At 48.9% G+C, this 17972-nt stretch overlaps 1 protein-coding gene across 5 annotated transcripts in view; it reads right to left on the minus strand.

The window, feature by feature from the left end:
• Positions 1-17972, minus strand: part of LOC118949698 — a 51016-nt gene that overhangs the window by 11647 nt on the left and 21397 nt on the right. For 2 of the 5 annotated variants that reach the window (XM_036973720.1, XM_036973721.1), the window contains exons 9-16: positions 16456-16518; positions 12654-12776; positions 8209-8364; positions 6377-6430; positions 4849-5084; positions 1152-1231; positions 439-510; positions 257-340 (exon numbers count right to left, since the gene is read on the minus strand). In XM_036973720.1, coding sequence (XP_036829615.1) covers positions 257-340; positions 439-510; positions 1152-1231; positions 4849-5084; positions 6377-6430; positions 8209-8364; positions 12654-12776; positions 16456-16518 — 868 coding nt within the window. The remainder of the gene's footprint in view (positions 1-256; positions 341-438; positions 511-1151; positions 1232-4848; positions 5085-6376; positions 6431-8208; positions 8365-12653; positions 12777-16455; positions 16519-17972) is intronic. The other 3 variants (XM_036973723.1, XM_036973724.1, XM_036973722.1) reach the window with 3 other exon arrangements.

A 17972-nucleotide genomic window follows, 5' to 3' on the forward strand; every position in this document is an offset into this window, starting at 1 on the left:
GTGTGAGTGTGTGTGTATAATGTGAGTGTGTGTGTATAATGTGAGTGTGTGTGTGGTGTGTGTGAGTGTGTGTGTATAATGTGAGTGTGTGTGTAGTGTGTGTGAGTGTGTGTGTATAATGTGAGTGTGTGTGTGTGGTGTGTGTGTATAATGTGAGTGTGTGTGTGTGGTGTGTGTGAGTGTATGTGTATAATGTGAGTGTGTGTGTGTGTGTGTGTGTGTGTACAATGTGAGTGTGTGTGTGTGGTGTGCACACCATCAGGAAGGTCCGTGGGATCTGGATGAGGTGTCCCAGAGATCCCTGGTTCAGCAGGATCTCCATGGTAACGTTTCTCGCCTCCTACAAAACACACAATGCTGAAACAACAACAACAGCAACAGCCCAGAGAAAGACAAGCGCGTGTGTGTGTGTGTGTGTGTGTGTGTGTGTGTGTGTACCGTCAGAAAGGCAGTGTCAGGAGGACCAGCAGGAGAATTGAGCACGTGGAGAAAGTATGCCCAACTCTGAGACTGAAACACAGATACACACATTATGTCCACACAGATCGAATGACTGCCCATTTCTGAGTTTCAGAGGTCTGAGTTTCAGGGGTCTGAGTTTCAGCGCTCTGAGTTTCAGAGGTCTGAGTTTCAGGGGTCTGAGTTTCAGGGGTCTGAGTTTCAGAGGTCTGAGTTTCAGAGGTCTGAGTTTCAGAGGTCTGAGTTTCAGCGCTCTGAGTTTCAGCGCTCTGAGTTTCAGCGCTCTGAGTTTCAGAGGTCTGAGTTACAGAGGTCTGAGTTTCAGGGGTCTGAGTTTCAGAGGTCTGAGTTTCAGAGGTCTGAGTTACAGAGGTCTGAGTTTCAGGGGTCTGAGTTTCAGGGGTCTGAGTTTCAGAGGTCTGAGTTTCAGAGGTCTGAGTTACAGAGGTCTGAGTTTCAGGGGTCTGAGTTTCAGGGGTCTGAGTTTCAGCGCTCTGAGTTTCAGCGCTCTGAGTTACAGAGGTCTGAGTTACAGAGGTCTGAGTTTCAGCGCTCTGAGTTACAGAGGTCTGAGTTTCAGCGCTCTGAGTTTCAGCGCTCTGAGTTACAGAGGTCTGAGTTTCAGAGGTCTGAGTTACAGAGGTCTGAGTTTCAGCGGTCTGAAGTTCTAGACTCAAGGTTGTGAGACTCACGTCCTTGTAGACAGCCATGTTGCTCTTCAGAACCCTCAGGCCAAACTTCACCACCTCAACCTGCCTGGGAACCACAGCACCTAGAAGAAGAAGAAGAGAGAGAGGAGGAGAGAGGGAGGAGGACAGGAAAAGAGAGTGGAGAGAGGGAGGATGACAGGACCAGAGAGGGGAGGAGAGATGGAGGAGGACAGGAACAGAGAGAGGAGAGAGGGAGGAGGACAGGAACAGAGAGGGGAGGAGAGATGGAGGAGGACAGGAACAGAGAGAAGAGGGAGGGAGGAGGACAAGACGAGGAGAGAGGGAGGAGGACAGGAACAGAGAGAGGAGAGAGGGAGGAGGACAAGAGAGAGGAGAGAGGGAGGAGGACAAGAGAGAGGAGAGAGGGAGGAGGACAAGACAAGAGAGGGGAGATGGAGGAGGACAAGAGAGAGGAGAGAGGGAGGAGGACAAGAGAGAGGAGAGAGGGAGGAGGACAGGAACAGAGAGAGGAGAGATGGAGGAGGACAAGACAAGAGAGGAGAGATGGAGGAGGACAAGACAAGAGATGAGAGATGGAGGAGGACAGGAACAGAGAGAGGAGAGATGGAGGAGGACAAGACCAGAGAGGGGAGGAGAGGGAGGAGGACAAGACAAGAGGAGAGATGGAGGAGGACAGGAACAGAGAGAGGGGAGATGGAGGAGGACAAGACAAGAGAGGAGAGATGGAGGAGGACAGGAACAGAGAGAGGAGGAGAGGGAGGAGGACAAGACAAGAGGAGAGATGGAGGAGGACAAGAGAGAGGAGAGAGGGAGGAGGACAGGACAAGAGGAGAGATGGAGGAGGACAGGAACAGAGAGAGGGGAGATGGAGGAGGACAAGACAAGAGAGGAGAGATGGAGGAGGACAGGAACAGAGAGAGGAGGAGAGGGAGGAGGACAAGACAAGAGGAGAGATGGAGGAGGACAAGAGAGAGGAGAGAGGGAGGAGGACAGGAACAGAGAGAGGAGAGATGGAGGAGGACAAGACAAGAGAGGAGAGATGGAGGAGGACAGGGACAGAGAGAGGAGAGAGGGAGGAGGACAAGACAAGAGGAGAGATGGAGGAGGACAAGACAAGAGGAGAGATGGAGGAGGACAAGACAAGTGTGTGTATATAAGACAGGAGATAGCTAGATGTGTGTCTATATCAGACAGGAGATAGCTAGATGTGTGTGTATATCAGACAGGAGATAGCTAGATGTGTGTGTATATCAGACAGGAGATAGCTAGATGTGTGTGTATATCAGACGGGAGATAGCTAGATGTGTGTGTGTATCAGACAGGAGATAGCTAGATGTGTGTGTATATCAGACGGGAGATAGCTAGATGTGTGTGTGTATCAGACAGGAGATAGCTAGATGTGTGTGTATATCAGACAGGAGATAGCTAGATGTGTGTGTGTGTGTATCAGACAGGAGATAGCTAGATGTGTGTGGGTGTGTATCAGACAGGAGATAGCTAGATGTGTGTGTGTGTATATCAGACAGGAGATAGCTAGATGTGTGTGGGTGTGTATCAGACAGGAGATAGCTAGATGTGTGTGTGTGTATATCAGACAGGAGATAGCTAGATGTGTGTGGGTGTGTATCAGACAGGAGATAGCTAGATGTGTGTGTGTGTGTGTATCAGACAGGAGATAGCTAGATGTGTGTGTGTGTGTATCAGACAGGAGATAGCTAGATGTGTGTGTATCAGACAGGAGATAGCTAGATGTGTGTGTGCGTATCAGACAGGAGATAGCTAGATGTGTGTGTGTGTATCAGACAGGAGATAACTAGATGTGTGTGTATATCAGATGGGAGATAGCTAGATGTGTGTGTATATCAGACAGGAGATAACTAGATGTGTGTGTGTGTGTGTATCAGACAGGAGATAGCTAGATGTGTGTGTATATCAGACAGGAGATAACTAGATGTGTGTGTGTGTATATCAGACAGGAGATAACTAGATGTGTGTGTGTGTATATCAGACAGGAGATAACTAGATGTGTGTGTGTGTGTATCAGACAGGAGATAGCTAGATGTGTGTGTGTGTGTATCAGACAGGAGATAGCTAGATGTGTGTGTATATCAGACAGGAGATAACTAGATGTGTGTGTGTGTGTATCAGACAGGAGATAACTAGATGTGTGTGTGTGTGTATCAGACAGGAGATAGCTAGATGTGTGTGTGTGTGTATCAGACAGGAGATAGCTAGATGTGTGTGTGTGTATCAGACAGGAGATAGCTAGATATGTGTGTGTGTGTATCAGACAGGAGATAGCTAGATATGTGTGTGTGTGTGTATCAGACAGGAGATAGCTAGATGTGTGTGTATATCAGACAGGAGATAGCTAGATGTGTGTGTATATCAGACAGGAGATAGCTAGATGTGTGTGTGTGTATCAGAGAGGAGATAGCTAGATGTGTGTGTATATCAGACAGGAGATAGCTAGATGTGTGTGTATATCAGACAGGAGATAGCTAGACGTGTGTGTGTGTATCAGAGAGGAGATAGCTAGATGTGTGTGTATATCAGACAGGAGATAGCTAGATGTGTGTGTGTGTATCAGAGAGGAGATAGCTAGATGTGTGTGGGTGTGTATCAGACAGGAGATAGCTAGATGTGTGTGGGTGTGTATCAGACAGGAGATAGCTAGATGTGTGTGTGTGTGTGTATCAGACAGGAGATAGCTAGATGTGTGTGTGTGTGTATCAGACAGGAGATAGCTAGATGTGTGTGTATCAGACAGGAGATAGCTAGATGTGTGTGTGTGTATCAGACAGGAGATAGCTAGATGTGTGTGTGTGTATCAGACAGGAGATAACTAGATGTGTGTGTATATCAGATGGGAGATAGCTAGATGTGTGTGTATATCAGACAGGAGATAACTAGATGTGTGTGTGTGTGTGTATCAGACAGGAGATAGCTAGATGTGTGTGTATATCAGACAGGAGATAACTAGATGTGTGTGTGTGTATATCAGACAGGAGATAACTAGATGTGTGTGTGTGTGTATCAGACAGGAGATAGCTAGATGTGTGTGTGTGTGTATCAGACAGGAGATAGCTAGATGTGTGTGTATATCAGACAGGAGATAACTAGATGTGTGTGTGTGTGTATCAGACAGGAGATAACTAGATGTGTGTGTGTGTGTATCAGACAGGAGATAGCTAGATGTGTGTGTGTGTGTATCAGACAGGAGATAGCTAGATGTGTGTGTGTGTATCAGACAGGAGATAGCTAGATATGTGTGTGTGTGTATCAGACAGGAGATAGCTAGATATGTGTGTGTGTGTGTATCAGACAGGAGATAGCTAGATGTGTGTGTATATCAGACAGGAGATAGCTAGATGTGTGTGTATATCAGACAGGAGATAGCTAGATGTGTGTGTGTGTATCAGAGAGGAGATAGCTAGATGTGTGTGTATATCAGACAGGAGATAGCTAGATGTGTGTGTATATCAGACAGGAGATAGCTAGACGTGTGTGTGTGTATCAGAGAGGAGATAGCTAGATGTGTGTGTATATCAGACAGGAGATAGCTAGATGTGTGTGTGTGTATCAGAGAGGAGATAGCTAGATGTGTGTGTATATCAGACAGGAGATAGCTAGATGTGTGTGTATATCAGACAGGAGATAGCTAGATGTGTGTGTATATCAGACAGGAGATAGCTAGATGTGTGTGTATATATCTAACCTTTGACCTCCTCCCAGGGAGTGTCGGGGGAGAGGGGCTGCGTTGCAATGGCAGCGGTGACGCTGGGCGCGGATGCCGTGGTGATGATGCGTAGGTAGAGGGTGAAGAGGCGTGGCGTTAGGCGGCAGACGGGGCAGCAGACCCCAGGGGGCGGATAGAAGAAGGAGGAGAGGGCGGAGCTAAAGTCCCCGGCCTTCATCAGGAAAAGAGGGATCAGATCCCGCACCGCCTGGACACTAGAGTAGACACACACACACGTTAGGCACACAGACAAGCATTAAACACACACACACGTTAGGCACACGGACAAACTTTAAACACACACACACACGTAGATACAGAGTAACAGGTATTTACAGAGTAACAGGTAGATACAGAGTAACAGGTAGATACAGAGCAACCGGTAGATACAGAGTAACAGGTATATACAGAGTAACAAGTAGATACAGAGTAACAGGTAGATACAGAGTAACAGAGTAACAGGTAGATACAGAGTAACAGAGTAACAGGTAGATACAGAGTAACAGAGTAACAGGTAGATACAGAGTAACAGAGTAACAGGTAGATACAGGGTTACAGAGAAACAGGTAGATACAGAGTAACAGGTAGATACAGAGTAACATAGTAACAGGTAGATACAGAGTAACAGAGTAACAGGTAGATACAGAGTAACAGAGTAACAGGTAGATACAGAGTAACAGAGTAACAGGTAGATACAGAGTAACAGGTAGATACAGAGTAACAGAGTAACAGGTAGATACAGAGTAACAGGTAGATACAGAGTAACATAGTAACAGGTAGATACAGAGTAACAGAGTAACAGGTAGATACAGAGTAACAGGTAGATACAGAGTAACATAGTAACAGGTAGATACAGAGTAACAGAGTAACAGGTAGATACAGAGTAACAGGTAGATAGAGAGTAACAGGTAGATACAGAGTAACAAGTAGATACAGAGTAACAGAGTAACAGGTAGATACAGAGTAACAGGTAGATACAGAGTAACAGGTAGATACAGAGTAACAGAGTAACAGGTAGATACAGAGTAACAGAGTAACAGGTAGATACAGAGTAACAGGTAGATACAGAGTAACAGGTAGATACAGAGTAACAGAGTAACAAGTAGATACAGAGTGACAGAGTAACAGAGTAACAGAGTAACAGGTAGATACAGAATAACAGGTAGATACAGAGTAACAGAGAAACAGGTAGATACAGAGTAACAGGTAGATACAGAGAAACAGGTAGATACAGAGTAACAGGTAGATACAGAGTAACAGGTAGATACAGAGTAACAGGTAGATAAAGAGTAACAGGTAGATAAAGAGTAACAGAGTAACAGGTAGATACAGAGTAACAGAGTAACAGGTAGATACAGAGTAAAAGGTAGATACAGAGTAACAGGTAGATACAGAGTAACAGGTAGATAAAGAGTAACAGGTAGATACAGAGTAACAGAGTAACAGGTAGATACAGAGTAAAAGGTAGATATAGAGTAACAGAGTAACAGGTAGAGCAGTGACTCACCGTTCAGTGTTCCCACTATGAACCACCTTTAGGTAACGGGTCAACTCCCTGTACCTACAGACAAACAGAAATAAACAAAATAAGGAAATATCATGTACAGTGTGTGTGTGAGGGTGTGTGTGTGTGTGTGATGGTGTGAGGGTGTGTGTGATGGTGTGAGGGTGTGTGTGTGTGTGTGTGTGTGTGATGGTGTGTGTGTGTGTGTGTGTGAGTGTGATGGTGTGTGTGTGTGTGTGTGTGTGTGATGGTGTGTGTGTGTGTGTGTGTGAGTGTGATGGTGTGTGTGTGTGTGAGGGTGTGTGTGTGTGTGATGGTGTGTGTGAGTGTGATGGTGTGTGTGTGTGTGTGTGAGGGTGTGTGTGTGTGTGATGGTGTGTGTGTGTGAGGGTGTGTGTGTGTGAGGGTGTGTGTGTGTGATGGTGTGTGTGTGTGTGTGTGTGATGGTGTGTGTGTGTGTGTGTGTGTGGGTGTGTGTGTGTGATGGTGTGTGTGTGTGAGGGTGTGTGTGTGTGATGGTGTGTTTGTGTGGATGTGTGTGTGTGTGTGTGTGTGTGTGTGTGTGTGTGTGTGTGATGGTGTGTGTGATGGTGTGTGTGTGTGATGGTGTGTTTGTGTGTGTGATGGTGTGTGTGTGTGTGTGTGTGTGTGTGTGATGGTGTGTGTGGGTGTGTGTGTGTGATGGTGTGTGTGTGTGTGTGATGGTGTGCGTGTGTGTGTGTGTGTGTGATGGTGTGTGATGGTGTGTGTGTGTGTGGGTGTGTGTGAGTGTGTGTGTGATGGTGTGTGTGATGGTGTGTGTGATGGTGTGTGTGATGGTGTGTGTGATGGTGTGTGTGATGGTATGTGATGGTGTGTGTGTGTGATGGTGTGTGTGTGTGATGGTGTGTGTGATGGTGTGTGTGTGTGTGATGGTGTGTGTGATGGTGTGTGTGATGGTGTGTGTGATGGTGTGTGTGATGGTGTGTGTGATGGTGTGTGTGTGTGTGATGGTGTGTGTGTGTGTGTGTGATGGTGTGTGTGTGTGTGATGGTGTGTGTGATGGTGTGTGTGTGTGATGGTGTGTGTGTGATGGTGTGTGTGTGATGGTGTGTGTGTGTGTGTGTGTGTGTGTGATGGTGTGTGTGTGTGTGTGATGGTGTGTGTGATGGTGTGTGTGTGTGTGTGATGGTGTGTGTTGGTGTGTGTGTGTGTGATGGTGTGTGTGTGTGTGTGATGGTGTGTGTGATGGTGTGTGTGTGTGTGTGTGTGATGGTGTGTGTGTGTGTGTGTGTGTGTGTGTGTGTGTGTGATGGTGTGTGTGTGTGTGTGTGTGTGTGTGTGTGTGTGTGTGTGTGTGTGTGTGTGATGGTGTGTGTGATGGTGTGTGATGGTGTGTGTGTGTGTGTGTGTGTGATGGTGTGTGTGTGTGTGTGTGTGTGTGTGTGTGTGTGATGGTGTGTGTGTGTGTGTGTGTGTGTGTGTGTGTGTGTGTGTGTGTGTGTGTGTGTGTGTGTGTGTGACGGAGTCAGTACTAAGGAATCCCCCTTAGCGGATATTAAACACAAACGAGTGCAAACAACTAACAGACATAAAGTAACGCAAGAATATCAAACAACAGTTTGCAATACTGTATTACAGAGTGGACCAGCTGACTGATGAACGTGACCTGCAAATTAATTACTTACAAATCATACAATGTGATTTTCTGGATTTTTGTTTTAGATTCCATCTCTCACAGTTGAAGTGTACCTACGATAAAAAATTACAGACCTCTACATGCTTTGTAAGTAGGAAAACCTACAAATGACCTCGTGGACCAGTTGACTGCAGATATTGATTGTGATGGTAAATACCTGTTGAGTCTCTCTAATGTTTCAGTTCTCAGCAGGACAACAGCGGCAGATTCAGTCAGCGGCTCCTTCTTCCCTTTTCCCGGGCGGATCCCCGTCACGTTCTGTCCCTTTAACACTGAGACCAGCAGGACATCTGACCAGGGGAGAACACACAGCCTGGAACACACACACACACATAAACGGTCTGTCCCTTTAACACTGAGACCAGCAGGACATCTGACCAGGGGAGAACACACAGCCTGGAACAAACACACACATTAATGGTCTGTCCCTTTAACACTGAGACCAGCAGGACATCTGACCAGGGGAGAACACACAGCCTGGAACACACACACACACATAAACGGTCTGTCCCTTTAACACTGAGACCAACAGGACATCTGACCAGGGGAGAACACACAGCCTGGAACACACACATTAACGGTCTGTCCCTTTAACACTGAGACCAGCAGGACATCTGACCAGGGGAGAACACACAGCCTGGAACACACACACACACATTAACAGTCTGTCCCTTTAACACTGAGACCAACAGGACATCTGACCAGGGGAGAACACACAGCCTGGAACACACACACACACATTAACAGTCTGTCCCTTTAACACTGAGACCAACAGGACATCTGACCAGGGGAGAACACACAGCCTGGAACAAACACACACATTAACGGTCTGTCCCTTTAACACTGAGACCAACAGGACATCTGACCAGGGGAGAACACACAGCCTGGAACACACACACACACATTAACGGTCTGTCCCTTTAACACTGAGACCAACAGGACATCTGACCAGGGGAGAACACACAGCCTGGAACACACACACACACATTAACAGTCTGTCCCTTTAACACTGAGACCAACAGGACATCTGACCAGGGGAGAACACACAGCCTGGAACAAACACACACACATAAACGGTCTGTCCCTTTAACACTGAGACCAACAGGACATCTGACCAGGGGAGAACACACAGCCTGGAACAAACACACACATTAATGGTCTGTCCCTTTAACACTGAGACCAGCAGGACATCTGACCAGGGGAGAACACACAGCCTGGAACACACACATTAACAGTCTGTCCCTTTAAGACTGAGACCAGCATGACATCTGACCAGGGGAGAACACACAGCCTGGAACAAACACACACATTAATGGTCTGTCCCTTTAACACTGAGACCAACAGGACATCTGACCAGGGGAGAACACACAGCCTGGAACAAACACACACATTAATGGTCTGTCCCTTTAACACTGAGACCAGCAGGACATCTGACCAGGGGAGAACACACAGCCTGGAACACACACACATTAACGGTCTGTCCCTTTAACACTGAAAGGGGGAGGGGGAGGATCTGTACCTGTTTCTCAGAGCGATGCAGCTGGGAGGTAGGGGGGAGGGTCTATAACTGTTTCTCAGAGCGATGCAGCTGGGAGGAAGGGGGAGGGTCTATACCTGTTTCTCAGAGCGATGCAGTTGGGAGGAAGGGGGAGGGTCTATACCTGTTTCTCAGAGCGATGCAGCTGGGAGGTAGGGGGGAGGGTCTATACCTGTTTCTCAGAGCGATGCAGCTGGGAGGTAGGGGGAGGGTCTATACCTGTTTCTCAGAGCGATGCAGTTGGGAGGAAGGGGGAGGGTCTATACCTGTTTCTCAGAGCGATGCAGCTGGGAGGAAGGGGGAGGGTCTATACCTGTTTCTCAGAGCGATGCAGCTGGGAGGTAGGGGGGAGGGTCTATACCTGTTTCTCAGAGCGATGCAGCTGGGAGGAAGGGGGAGGGTCTATACCTGTTTCTCAGAGCGATGCAGCTGGGAGGTAGGGGGGAGGGTCTATACCTGTTTCTCAGAGCGATGCAGCTGGGAGGAAGGGGGAGGGTCTATACCTGTTTCTCAGAGCGATGCAGTTGGGAGGAAGGGGGAGGATCTGTACCTGTTTCTCAGAGCGATGCAGCTGGGAGGTAGGGGGGAGGATCTGTACCTGTTTCTCAGAGCGATGCAGCTGGGAGGTAGGGGGGAGGGTCTATACCTGTTTCTCAGAGCGATGCAGCTGGGAGGAAGGGGGAGGGTCTATACCTGTTTCTCAGAGCGATGCAGCTGGGAGGAAGGGGGAGGGTCTATACCTGTTTCTCAGAGCGATGCAGCTGGGAGGAAGGGAGAGGGTCTATACCTGTTTCTCAGAGCGATGCAGCTGGGAGGAAGGGGGAGGGTCTATACCTGTTTCTCAGAGCGATGCAGCTGGGAGGTAGGGGCAGGGTCTGTACCTGTTTCTCAGAGCGATGCAGCTGGGAGGTAGGGGGAGGATCTGGTCTGTACCTGTTTCTCAGAGCAATGCAGCTGGGAGGTAGAGGGGGGGGTCTGTACCTGTTTCTCAGAGCGATGCAGCTGGGAGGTAGGGGGAGGATCTGGTCTGTACCTGTTTCTCAGAGCAATGCAGCTGGGAGGTAGGGGGGAGGGTCTGTACCTGTTTCTCAGAGCGATGCAGCTGGGAGGAAGGGGGGGAGGGGCTATACCTGTTTCTCAGAGCGATGCAGCTGGGAGGTAGGGGGGGAGGGGCTATTCATGTTTCTCAGAGCGATGCAGCTGGGAGGTAGGGGGGAGGGTTCATACCTGTTTCTCAGAGCGATGTAGCTGGGAGGAAGGGGGGGAGGGGCTATACCAGTTTCTCTTAGCGATGCAGCTGGGAGGTAGGGGGGGAGGGGCTATACCTGTTTCGCAGAGCGATGCAGCTGGGAGGTAGGGGGGAGGGTCTGTACCTGTTTCTCAGAGCGATGCAGCTGGGAGGTAGGGGGGAGGGTCTGTACCTGTTTCTCAGAGCGATGCAGCTGGTAGGTAGGGGGAGGGGCTAAACCTGTTTCTCAGAGCGATGCAGCTGGGAGGTAGGGGGGAGGGTCTGTACCTGTTTCTCAGAGCGATGCAGCTGGGAGGAAGGGGGGAGGGGCTATACCTGTTTCTCAGAGCGATGCAGCTGGGAGGAAGGGGGATAGGGGCTATACCTGTTTCTCAGAGCGATGTAGCTGGGAGGTAGGGGGGGAGGGGCTATACCTGTTTCTCAGAGCGATGCAGCTGGGAGGAAGGGGGGAGGGGCTATACCTGTTTCTCAGAGCGATGCAGCTGGGAGGTAGGGGGGAGGGTCTGTACCTGTTTCTCAGAGCGAGGCAGCTGGGAGGTAGGGGGAGGGTCTATACCTGTTTCTCAGAGCGATGCAGCTGGGAGGTAGGGGGAGGATCTGGTCTGTACCTGTTTCTCAGAGCAATGCAGCTGGGAGGTAGGGGGGAGGGTCTGTACCTGTTTCTCAGAGTGATGCAGCTGGGAGGTAGGGGGAGGGTCTGTACCTGTTTCTCAGAGCGATGTAGCTGGGAGGTAGGGGGAGGGTCTATACCTGTTTCTCAGAGCGATGCAGCTGGGAGGTAGAGGGGGGGGAGGATCTGTACCTGTTTCTCAGAGCGATGCAGCTGGGAGGAAGGGGGAGGGTCTGTACCTGTTTCTGAGAGCGATGCAGCTGGGAGGTAGGGGGAGGGTCTATACCTGTTTCTCAGAGCGATGCAGCTGGTAGGTAGGGGGAGGGGCTATACCTGTTTCTCAGAACGATGCAGCTGGGAGGTAGGGGGGAGGGTCTCTACCTGATTCTCAGAGCGATGCAGCTGGGAGGAAGGGGGGAGGGGCTATACCTGTTTCTCAGAGCGATGCAGCTGGGAGGAAGGGGGGGAGGGGCTATACCTGTTTCTCAGAGCGATGCAGCTGGGAGGTAGGGGGAGGGTCTGTACCTGTTTCTCAGAGCGAGGCAGCTGGGAGGTAGGGGGAGGGTCTATACCTGTTTCTCAGAGCGATGCAGCTGGGAGGTAGAGGGGGGGGGGGGATCTGTACCTGTTTCTCAGAGCGATGCAGCTGGGAGGAAGGGGGAGGGTCTGTACCTGTTTCTCAGAGCAATGCAGCTGGGAGGTAGGGGGGAGGGTCTGTACCTGTTTCTCAGAGTGATGCAGCTGGGAGGTAGGGGGAGGGTCTGTACCTGTTTCTCAGAGCGATGTAGCTGGGAGGTAGGGGGAGGGTCTATACCTGTTTCTCAGAGCGATGCAGCTGGGAGGTAGAGGGGGGGGGAGGATCTGTACATGTTTCTCAGAGCGATGCAGCTGGGAGGAAGGGGGAGGGTCTGTACCTGTTTCTCAGAGCGATGCAGCTGGGAGGTAGGGGGGAGGGTCTGTACCTGTTTCTCAGAGCGATGCAGCTGGGAGGTAGGGGGGAGGGTTCATACCTGTTTCTCAGAGCGATGTAGCTGGGAGGAAGGGGGGAGGGTCTATACCTGTTTCTCAGAGCGATGCAGCTGGGAGGTAGGGGGAGGATCTGGTCTATACCTGTTTCTCAGAGCGATGCAGCTGGGAGGTAGGGGGGGGGATCTGTACCTGTTTCTCAGAGCGATGCAGCTGGGAGGTTGGGGGGAGGGTCTGTACCTGTTTCTCAGAGCGATGCAGCTGGGAGGTAGGGGGAGGGTCTGGTAGAAACCTTGAAGTTTCTGGAGAAACTCTGGACTGAAGTCACACTCCACCATCTGTCTTCGCACCGCCTCCATTACCCTGAACACACACACACACACACACACACACACACACACACACACACACACACACACACACACACACACACACACACACACACGTTACCCAGTCCTAAATGGACCTCTATGGTGTTACCCAGTCCTAAATGGACCCCTATGGTGTTACCCAGTCCTAAATGGACCCCTATGGTGTTACCCAGTCCTAAATGGACCCCTATGGTGTTACCCAGTCCTAAATGGACCTCTAGACCCTATGGTGTTACCCAGTCCTAAATGGACCCCTATGGTGTTACCCAGTCCTAAATGGACCTCTAGACCCTATGGTGTTACCCAGTCCTAAATGGACCTCTAGACCCTATGGTGTTACCCAGTCCTAAATGGACCCTATGGTGTTACCCAGTCCTAAATGGACCTCTATGGTGTTACCCAGTCCTAAATGGACCTCTAGACCCCATGGTGTTACCCAGTCCTAAATGGACCTCTATGGTTTTACCCAGTCCTAATTGGACCTCTAGACCCTATGGTGTTACCAAGTCCTAAATGGACCTCTAGACCCTATGGTGTTACCCAGTCCTAAATGGACCTCTATGGTGTTACCCAGTCCTAAATGGACCTCTAGACCCTATGGTGTTACCCAGTCCTAAATGGACTCCTAGACCCTATGGTGTTCGGCTTGTCACCAAAAGCACTCACAAACTTCTACAGATGCACAATCGAGAGCATCCTGGCGGGCTGTATCACCGCCTGGTACGGCAACTGCTCCGCCCTCAACCGTAAGGCTCTCCAGAGGGTAGTGAGGTCTGCACAACTCATCACCGGGGGCAAACTACCTGCCCTCCAGGACACCTACACCACCCGATGTCACAGGAAGGCCATAAAGATCATCAAGGACATCAACCACCCGAGCCACTGCCTGTTCACCCCGCTATCATCCAGAAGGCGAGGTCAGTACAGGTGCATCAAAGCTGGGACCGAGAGACTGAAAAACAGCTTTTATCTCAAGGCCATCAGACTGTTAAACAGCCACCACTAACACTGAGTGGCTGCTACCAACACACTGACACTGACTCAACTCCAGCCACTTTAATAATGGGAATTGATGGGAAATGATGTAAATATATCACTAGCCACTTTAAACAATGCTACCTTATATAATGTTACTTACCCTACATTATTCATCTCATATGCATACGTATATACTGTACTCTATATCATCGACTGTATCCTTCTGTAATACATGTATCACTAGCCACTTTAAACTATGCCACTTTGTTTACATACTCATCTCATTTGTACATACTGTACTCGATACCATCTACTGTATCTTGCCTATGCTGCTCTGTACCATCACTCATTCATATATCCTTATGTACATATTCTTTATCCCCTTACACTGTGTACAAGACAGTAGTTTTGGAATTGTTAGTTAGATTACTTGTTATTACTGCATTGTCGGAACTAGAAGCACAAGCATTTCGCTACACTCGCATTAACATCTGCTAACCATGTGTATGTGACAAATAACATTTGATTTGATTTGATTTTACCCAGTCCTAAATGGACCTCTAGACCCTATGGTGTTACCCAGTCCTAAATGGACCCCTATGGTGTTACCCAGTCCTAAATGGACCTCTATGGTGTTACCCAGTCCTAAATGGACCTCTATGGTGTTACCCAGTCCTAAATGGACCTCTATGGTTTTACCCAGTCCTAAATGGACCTCTATGGTGTTACCCAGTCCTAAATGGACCCCTATGGTGTTACCCAGTCCTAAATGGACCCCTATGGTGTTACCCAGTCCTAAATGGACCTCTAGACCCTATGGTGTTACCCAGTCCTAAATGGACCCCTATGGTGTTACCCAGTCCTAAATGGACCTCTAGACCCTATGGTGTTACCCAGTCCTAAATGGACCTCTATGGTGTTACCCAGTCCTAAATGGACCCCTATGGTGTTACCCAGTCCTAAATGGACCTCTAGACCCTATGGTGTTACCCAGTCCTAAATGGACCGCTATGGTGTTACCCAGTCCTAAATGGACCTCTAGACCCTATGGTGTTACCCAGTCCTAAATGGACCCCTATGGTGTTACCCAGTCCTAAATGGACCTCTAGACCCTATGGTGTTACCCAGTCCTAAATGGACTCCTAGACCCTATGGTGTTACCCAGTCCTAAATGGACTCCTTGACCCTATTGTGTTACCCAGTCCTAAATGGACCTCTATGGTGTTACCCAGTCCTAAATGGACCTCTAGACCCTATGGTGTTACCCAGTCCTAAATTGACCTCTATGGTGTTACCCAGTCCTAAATGGACCCCTATGGTGTTACCCAATCCTAAATAGACCTCTATGGTGTTACCCAGTCCTAAATGGACCTCTATGGTGTTACCCAGTCCTAAATGGACCTCCATGGTGTTACCCAGTCCTAAATGGACCCCTATGGTGTTACCCAGTCCTAAATGGACCTCTAGACCCTATGGTGTTACCCAGTCCTAAATGGACCTCTAGACCCTATGGTGTTACCCAGTCCTAAATGGACCCCTATGGTGTTACCCAGTCCTAAATGGACCTCTAGACCCTATGGTGTTACCCAGTCCTAAATGGACCTCTATGGTGTTACCAAGTCCTAAATGGACCTCTAGACCCTATGGTGTTACCCAGTCCTAAATGGACTCCTAGACCCTATGGTGTTACCCAGTCCTAAATGGACCTCTAGACCCTATGGTGTTACTCAGTCCTAAATGGACCTCTATGGTGTTACCCAGTCCTAAATGGACCCCTATGGTGTTACCCAGTCCTAAATGGACCTCTAGACCCTATGGTGTTACCCAGTCCTAAATGGACCCCTATTGTGTTACCCAGTCCTAAATGGACCTCTAGACCCTATGGTGTTACCCAGTCCTAAATGGACCCTATGGTGTTAACCAGTCCTAAATGGACCTCTAGACCCTATGGTGTTACCCAGTCCTAAATGGACTCCTAGACCCTATGGTGTTACCCAGTCCTAAATGGACTTCTAGACCCTATGGTGTTACCCAGTCCTAAATGGACCTCTATGGTGTTACCAAGTCCTAAATGGACCTCTAGACCCTATGGTGTTACCCAGTCCTAAATGGACCTCTATGGTGTTACCAAGTCCTAAATGGACCTCTAGACCCTATGGTGTTACCCAGTCCTAAATGGACTCCTAGACCCTATGGTGTTACCCAGTCCTAAATGGACTCCTAGACCCTATGGTGTTACCCAGTCCTAAATGGACCTCTATGGTGTTACCAAGTCCTAAATGGACCTCTAGACCCTATGGTGTTACCCAGTCCTAAATGGACCTCTATGGTGTTACCAAGTCCTAAATGGACCTCTAGACCCTATGGTGTTACCCAGTCCTAAATGGACCCCTATGGGTTACCCAGTCCTAAATGGACCTCTAGACCCTATGGTGTTACCCAGTCCTAAATGGACTCCTAGACCCTATGGTGTTACCCAGTCCTAAATGGACTCCTAGACCCTACACCCTATACCACTTGTGGAGGTCTGAGAGAATTTGATGAGTCTCAGCAATATGTTGAAACTTCCACCAAGCTTATCAGAATGCAAGGTGGAGCTATTCCCCTATCCCAAACACCTGAGATCGCCACGTGCTTTAGGGTGTAGGAGTCCATATGGGATTTGGTGTGTGTGTGTGTGTGTGTGTGTGTACCTTGTTAGCAGCAAGGGCAGGGCCTCCGCTATCCTGGCCTCAAGATGATGGGAAATCACTGGTCTGTTAGGGGTTAGAGGTCACAGAAATCAGGGGTTAGATGTCGAGGCAGATTTTATCATATTAGAAAAGTGAAGCCTCCCGAATGGTGCCGTGGTCTAAATCACTACATCGCAGCTGTGCCACTAGAGATTCAGGGTTTGAGTCCAGGCTCTGTCACAGCCGGCCGCGACCGGGACACTCATGGGGCGGCGCACAATTGGCCCAGTGTCGCCGGGTTAGGGGAGGGTTTGGACGGCAGGGATGTCCTCGTCCCATCTCGCACTGGCGACTCCTGTGGCGGGCCGGGCACAGGGCACGCTGACTTGGTTGCCAGGTGTGCATTGTTTGTTGGTGCGGCTGGCTTCCGGGTTAAGTGGGCATTGTGTCAAGAAGCAGTATGATTTGGTTGGGTTGTGTTTCGTGGGGACGCACGGCTCTCGACCTTCGCCTCTCCCGAGTCCGTACGGGAGTTGCAGCGATGAGACAAGAATAACTACCAATTGCATACCACAAAATTGGGGAGAAAAAGGGGGTATAGTATCTGGAAGGTACAGTATCTGGAAGGTACAGTATATGGAAGGTACAGGATCTGGAAGGTACAGGATCTTGAAGGTACAGGATCTGGAAAGTACAATATCTGGATGGTACAGGATCTGGAAGGTACAGTATCTGGATGGTACAGTATCTGGAAGGTACAGTATCTGGAAGGTACAGTATCTGGAAGGTACAGGATCTGGAAGGTAAAATATCTGGATGGTACAATATCTGGAAGGTACATGATCTGGAAGGTACATGATCTGGAAGGTACATGATCTGGAAGGTGCAGTGCCTTGCGAAAGTATTCGGCCCCCTTGAACTATGCGACCTTTTGCCACATTTCAGGCTTCAAACATAAAGATATAAAACTGTATTTTTTTGTGAAGAATCAACAACAAGTGGGACACAATCATGAAGTGGAACGACATTTATTGGATATTTCAAACTTTTTTAACAAATCAAAAACTGAAAAATTGGGCGTGCAAAATTATTCAGCCCCTTTACTTTCAGTGCAGCAAACTCTCTCCAGAAGTTCAGTGAGGATCTCTGAATGATCCAATGTTGACCTAAATGACTAATGATGATAAATACAATCCACCTGTGTGTAATCAAGTCTCCGTATAAATGCACCTGCACTGTGATAGTCTCAGAGGTCCGTTAAAAGCGCAGAGAGCATCATGAAGAACAAGGAACACACCAGGCAGGTCCGAGATACTGTTGTGAAGAAGTTTAAAGCCGGATTTGGATACAAAAATATTTCCCAAGCTTTAAACATCCCAAGGAGCACTGTGCAAGCGATAATATTGAAATGGAAGGAGTATCAGACCACTGCAAATCTACCAAGACCTGGCCGTCCCGCTAAACTTTCAGCTCATACAAGGAGAAGACTGATCAGAGATGCAGCCAAGAGGCCCATGATCACTCTGGATGAACTGCAG

Source organism: Oncorhynchus mykiss, unplaced genomic scaffold (genome assembly GCF_013265735.2).
Source record: "Oncorhynchus mykiss isolate Arlee unplaced genomic scaffold, USDA_OmykA_1.1 un_scaffold_297, whole genome shotgun sequence".
NCBI lineage: Eukaryota > Metazoa > Chordata > Actinopteri > Salmoniformes > Salmonidae > Oncorhynchus > Oncorhynchus mykiss.